The following is a 6,575-nucleotide window of genomic DNA, read 5'->3' as shown; positions in this document are numbered from 1 at the left end:
TTTATCAATCTTAATATCACTCATTTAAAAAAAAAAGATTTTTAAGCGTCGTCTACAATGAACAGTAGCAGTAGTGGCCGTAGACACGTCGAAAATAAGCTGATTTTCCGGCCCAGCCAGAAATGGCTGATCTATCAACGTCAAATCGATGCTGATTCAATGTCGCTCGACGTCAAATCGATGTCAAATCGATGCTGATTCAATGTCGCTCGACGTCAAATCGATGTTAATTCAATGTTGATCGATGATAATTCGATATTGAGCGCTCAATCACTTGTAGCTGGAGATGTAATAGAGCGTAGAGTAAGTCCGTAAGCGAAATAGATTTTAACTATTTTCCTTACGGACTTACTCTACGCTCTATTAACTATTACATCTCCAGCTACAGTCGAATTAACATCGATTTGACGTTAATCGATCAACCATTTCTGGCCGGAAAATCAGCTTATTCCCGATGTGTCCTACAGCCTCTACTGCTACTGTTCATTGTAGACGACGTTTTACACTACATACTTATAATTAAGCGACGTGCCAAGAATCAGGTAATTAATGATAGAACTTCACTGAAACTTAATTGCACAATTTCGGTGTTTCACTTATTCTCTTTATCAGTTAATATGTATATGTTTTCTTTTACATATTAATTAAAGTATGAGAAAACATAAGAAAACGATTATACTAACAATAATGAAAATATAAGAACCATCAAAGAATTGGTACCCCTCAATGTGTTCGAAAGATTAGAGCCGAAACCAGCGACTGTTTTGTCGGGGTTACTCACGGTGTCCAACAATATTTTTTTGGCACTCAAGTCAAATTCTTCGTTCCTTGAGGCGGTATCCTAAAGCCACGTGCTCACGACGTCATCGCGAGATCGACCAACCGCACAAACTTCTGGGCGGATCTTGGCAAACACGTGCGTTTCTGGAAGAAGCTTTTAATGATCTTGTATCGCGAGACGCGGGTAGCGACCACTAAACGGTGGTAATGAGGTGACTATAAATTTCTGTCACTGCCACGGAACGCCGTTTAATAATCATGATAGGTAGCAGATGCGATGTGAAATTAATTTAGTTATAAAGCTTAATAATTTAACAAAAAGAGCAGAAAAAAAGGGGATCATAGATTCTGACTACAAAATTATGTATAGTACATTTAAATAACAATGGCTAGATTAGACTTGAATTTAAAAAATACTTTTGTACATTATTATTATATCAAAATAAATTTAATTACGTATTTATTTAATTAAAGCGTAGCAGAAGTAAAGCTCACAAAATATATTAATTATTCATAAATATTTAATAACTATGTTATTATCTAATAAATAATTCAATAATAATATGATATTTAATACGTTTAATGAATTCGTGTCATTCATATCATTTTAAAATCACTATTTCGGTGAAAAATCATCTCTCGTAAAGCACACATTTACAAATTATCATATATCATAATGAGATCATTTTGAGTACGTTGCCTAAAATACGAAAAACTAGGTCTTCGATATATTATTAGACATCGTTAAGAAGCGGTGTCCCATGAATATCCATGAATTTATCAAACTGCTATTTGATATACTTGTTCCTTCATTGATGAATAATTAATAAAATTATTTTTTTTAATGATGATACATAAGATGAATATACAAAGATAACAAAATAAATTATATAAATTTCTTTCAAAATATAACGGTTAATACCTGCTTACAATTTCATTGCACAAATCAATTTTTTAAATCATTATATTTTAAATAATTTTCAAGCTAAAATATAATTTAAATTCTTTGATCACGATAAGAAGTAATTTTTTTACATAAAATTATATTTCTAAAAATATTTGCCTAGATCAAAAATCGAGAACTATTTTATTTGATTTAAAACAAGAATTTTATGAAGCGCGGACGAAGAGTTCTCTAGAAACTGTCAATGGGTGTGACTGCAAGATCGTGTTACCGATGTATAGTACCACTCTGATAGGCTGTTGCCGTTTCACGCTCAGAAAATTGAAACCTTCGCGGTGGCTGGTGAGCCAAAATGTTCGTTAATTTCACGCTTAATTGGCAAGTAGTAAGTGCAACAGTTAAAATATATCTTTATTCCTCTTAAACACATCTGCCGCATGATACGCGACTCGGAACGACAGGTTCCTCGAACATATTTTTGGAGTCATGTTTCAACACATGAAAAATCTTGCTGTATTTGCAGTCATATGTATGTTAATTATGTACACACATACACACACACACACACACGCGCGCGCGCGCGCGCACGCACGCATGCACGCACACACATATATAAAGTTGATATTGCGCCATGTTTAATACGTAAATATTACGTGCATATTTCGTTAAGTTCACGGAAAAGGATTTAATTTAATAAAAACGAGATAATGCCATGAACCTGGTTTATTTCCTTAGGCATTAAGACAAACCTGCATTTTTTATATTCTATGTTCAATTATTATTTTCAGAAAAAATAACCATCCCTAATTATTACTTTCACAAAGACTTTTACATATATGGATTCCGGTATCTAGTTATTTTGACTATGTATGTAATTATCTTGACTCATAATTACACTCCTATTATGCTATTAAATATAATGAAAAAAATAATAAATCAATAGAGTAGCCTCACGCGAAGTACCACACGCAAGTGTTACACGCGCAAGACACGGACCGTGTATCTGTACACTATTAATATCAACAAAAAGTATATTCGTTGAATATTAATATAATTAATCTAATCATTATTTTTCTTTAACAACACTCGGATAACATTCCATTATTTTATCCGAGATTGAAAAGATTTTAATCTAATAAAAAAAAGAAAAGGAGAACAAACTTACATCATCTCATCGAACTCTCTCTTATAATAAAAATAACTGATATTAAAATTTAAAATATCTAAAATCAAGACATTTCCAAAACTTTTGTGATTTGCACGTTAGTATTTACGAACCTTTTCGCATTTGGTCCATGTATCACTTGTGGCTCAATACTTCCACGATCTTTTCTCTCATAAAATGTACTATCATTTATTATAATGCATTGATGTTACATTTTAGCATTATAATAAACGTTATATTACGATAAGAATCCAGATAATGTTCACATTATTGTTAATTGTGAAATATTAATTAATAAATATTCATTCTTGCAATGCTACTGACATGTGTTACCATGATAGAACTCACTCGTTACAACTTAATGCTTGTGCATTAATAAAGAATATGTTGCAGATAAATTTTGGAGTTATACAACAAAAAGTGAGAAGTGTTGAATATTAATTACAACATAATGATTTATATAACGAGAATAGTAACTGATTGAATAGCGATTGCAACGCTATTCCTTGCTGGAGCGAGATTTGTGTTCCTTTACATTTGCTGCGTAGAGTTACCATTCCAAGTATTATTCTCATCATTATCATCCCCACCTGAATGTAGTCTGTGTATATTCCCTTGTGCTCTGATTGTTGTCCCTCCTTGATTACCCAAGTATCTTCTAAACAAACTGTATCATGAATAGAACGTTTATTTAATATATGAAATAAACATTAAATTAATTACATATTTTATATACAATTTTGTTAAATATATTCAAATATAATGCAAATGCATGTAGCTTTATAATCACGCTTGTGTATGTAAGACTGTTTAACATGTGTTTATTGAAAAAAAAACCTACCCCGAAGATTGAACTACATTTCGCCGATTTGGTGAAATAGCTCTGTCGGGGTTGTTTGTCGTTTCTACGGAATCATTGTTGGAATCGCCACTTTGATTCGCGTCTCCATTAGTGCCGGAAAAGTAACCTACTATATAATTGTAAATACGAATAACGGGTGTGAAAAAGGACCATATGAAGCGTGAGAAGAATCCAACATCTTGAGTTGAAGTTACCACTGCCGTGACATTAGACTGGAAAAATATAAGAAAATATAAAGTGAATATAATTAAAACTATAATACTTTCAAAAGAAAATCTTATTCTATTTACATTTTTCAAAGGAAGAATTAAAATAACGGCGGTCGGAACCAATTCTAATTCCAACAAAGTTTTGTCGTTTTCCTCATTAGTCAATTCTCTTCTAGGAAATGATGTCGACATGGCGAACTGTCGGAAGGGTAGATTAATATTTTCGGTAACGTAGGTGCGTAAGGTGCGCAAAGTATCGGATGGTTCAAATTGTCCTGTATGAGAATTGCCGGATGGTAATCTAAATTGAATTCTGGTCACTGTAGCGTTACTAAGTGTTGGATTATATTTGGGTTGTTCTTGATTCTGTGGTTGTATTTGTTGCTGTTGAAGAAAATAAAAAAAACTCTTAGTTGATTCTAATTAAATATAAAAATCATTAACGATTAAAATAATTAAAACGATTAAAATGATATTAACCTGTAAAGCAAGTTCCTTTTGTTTTCGTTCTAGTTTATCTTGAGCGATTTGTTGCCTGACTTTTTCACGAGCTGCAGTCTCTGCAGCCTTCTCTCGCATCCTTTCTTCATGAGCTTGCTTTATTTCTAACTCTTGCTGCATTTGCCGCATTTTTTGCACATCACGTCCCATCTTACGTCGTTCAATTTCACGTTCTCGTTCCTTTTTCTGCTCCTCGTCTAGTCGTTGTTTTCGTTGGAGCTCAATTAACTGTCGTGCTCTTTCAATCTTTTCCTAGAAATATGAGCAGATATAATTTGTCATTCAAAAATTATATAAATATTCTTGATAAACAAATTCACACACCTCAGCTGTCAATTCTTGATTTTGATTATCTTGTTTAGTTTCAACATTTATTTTTGCTGACGCTTCATTATTGTCTTGATTCCCTGTGTTTAATGAAGTTGCAGATTTTGCTGTATCTTCCGTGACATAGTTTTCGTTATGTGAACTATCTACTGGTGTAACAGACTCTGTTGTACCAGAAGTTAAATCTGCATTTGAATTAGAATTATTATCATTTATATTAGATGTAGTCTCAATAACATTGTTATTACTGCTGCTACTGGCAGCTGTAGCTTTTTGTTCTGCGTCAATCAAGTTTATTGAAGATTGTTTATTACTCTTCCCTGCCTTTGTAAGTACATTATCAATTTTGTATGCTAATTCAGATGCAGTTGCGCTACCAGCAATAATTTCCAGTGGTGTACCATTTTCTCCAATAAAAAATAAGGATGGAACTGGTACTAATTGATCTGATTGTTAAATTTAAGGAAAATTTTTAAATGTAATAAACATAAATAATACTAAAAATAGAAAGATAAATGTTATATAATATGATAAACTTAATATTAAAACAGAAAGATATAAATGTTATATAAGAGGATACAAATTTGCGCAAAGAATCTATAAGCTTCGGATCCACTCTCTAATCTTATAGCTATAAAATGCTCTCCTTCTAGGCGGGACGAGACTTCTGTAGCATCAATTGCTTGAGCAAGTTGCACTGATGTGTCATCTTTGCCTAAAAGAACATTATACTAATATACTATCTATATATACTGTCTCAATTTATGTAAATATGGCTGATTTATTGAAGTATCCATTTTGTGCATTTCACATATCTCATGTATTCGTACGTTATATGTATATATTTATATGTATTAGATTAAAAAGATAATTTCGAGTTGGATCAAACTAGAGTCAAATCTAACCTAGAATTTGGATTACATACCTTCTACGAATACAACGAAAACTGCCTTCCTCGATTTTGACGTCGCAACCGCCTCGTTAATACTTCCCGCAAACCACTTCATTATATGAGAATATTCGTATATTTCGTTTCTTTATAATCTCTAACAATATTGATGACGTAACGAAAAAACTGCGGAGTGAAACACTAGAAATTTTGCGATGGTTTGACGTTTCAAACGGAGTAAGGTTCAGATAGGTGTACGATGAGTCGTCACTCTCTACTGTTACCTGATGACGACAATGATCTACCCCCACCTATCACTAAATTAAATGTGCATTTTTTATTGTAACTTAGTGGAATATTTATTTTCCAATTGGCATATTTTAATAACTCATTTGATAAATATATGTCAATATAAAAAACAAAGTGCTTTATTTTTTCTGAATAATTGGACATATAATATCATTGGTGGCAAATCTGGACTATTTTTTAGAGTTAATAAAATCTTATTTGTTATAAACTAAATCTAATATGAAGAGTCTTAAAAACGTTCACAGAACTGGATCTTATAGCTTTCGAACGTCTTAAAAATGAAGTATGCTATGTAGAGATGTATAATAATCTTTGTTAGACATATAATCAGGGCTGAATTAAAACTCATGCCGCCTCTATTTTATCGCAATTAAATCGTTGTCGCCCTTATTCAGGCCCGTCCAGTTTTAGATCAACATTTTGTTTATCAACACTTTGCAATCCTTTGAAATCTTACTCATATTGAATTTTTTGCATCGATGGCTTTATGTTTTAGATCAGGGATCCTATTCACATACAAATAATTTTCGCATACGAAAATGACAATTTCTCGATTGTAATTGATCAATTAGTATATAGAATTGCTATTTTCGTATGCGATATTTATTCTTTAAGTATATAGATTCGAA

At 32.1% G+C, this 6,575-nt stretch overlaps 2 protein-coding genes across 2 annotated transcripts in view; both read right to left on the bottom strand.

The window, feature by feature from the left end:
- Nucleotides 1-668, bottom strand: part of LOC108751062 (homeobox protein ceh-19-like) — a 12,995-nt gene extending 12,327 nt beyond the window's left edge. The window contains exon 1 of the mRNA XM_018491005.1: nucleotides 514-668. The gene's annotated coding sequence lies outside the window, so the exon portion shown is untranslated. The remainder of the gene's footprint in view (nucleotides 1-513) is intronic.
- Nucleotides 669-2,877: 2,209 nt separating this feature from the next.
- Nucleotides 2,878-5,911, bottom strand: LOC108751027 (UBX domain-containing protein 4). Its single transcript, XM_018490957.1, has 7 exons — nucleotides 5,674-5,911; nucleotides 5,329-5,463; nucleotides 4,746-5,194; nucleotides 4,401-4,673; nucleotides 4,002-4,304; nucleotides 3,691-3,923; nucleotides 2,878-3,516 (listed from the first exon to the last, which is right to left on the bottom strand). Exons 1-7 carry the CDS (start codon nucleotides 5,753-5,755, stop codon nucleotides 3,381-3,383), a joined length of 1,611 nt encoding a protein of 536 aa, XP_018346459.1. The 5' UTR covers nucleotides 5,756-5,911; the 3' UTR covers nucleotides 2,878-3,380.
- Between the last annotated feature and the right edge of the window lie 664 nt (nucleotides 5,912-6,575).

Source organism: Trachymyrmex septentrionalis, unplaced genomic scaffold (genome assembly GCF_001594115.1).
Source record: "Trachymyrmex septentrionalis isolate Tsep2-gDNA-1 unplaced genomic scaffold, Tsep1.0 scaffold40, whole genome shotgun sequence".
NCBI classification, from domain to species: domain Eukaryota; kingdom Metazoa; phylum Arthropoda; class Insecta; order Hymenoptera; family Formicidae; genus Trachymyrmex; species Trachymyrmex septentrionalis.
Note: the sequence above shows the minus strand (reverse complement) of the source record. Positions and strands in the feature narration are given on the sequence as shown.

Excerpts from the sequence above, each read along its gene's own strand:
- LOC108751027 (XM_018490957.1), bottom strand. The coding sequence starts at position 5,755 with ATGAAGTGGTTTGCGGGAAGTATTAACGAGGCGGTTGCGACGTCAAAA. Across the intron at positions 5,195-5,328 it reads TAGATTCTTTGCGCAAATTT|ATCAATTAGTACCAGTTCCA; the intron begins GTATCCTCTTAT and ends TTTAACAATCAG. Across the intron at positions 4,674-4,745 it reads ATCAAGAATTGACAGCTGAG|GAAAAGATTGAAAGAGCACG; the intron begins GTGTGTGAATTT and ends TCATATTTCTAG.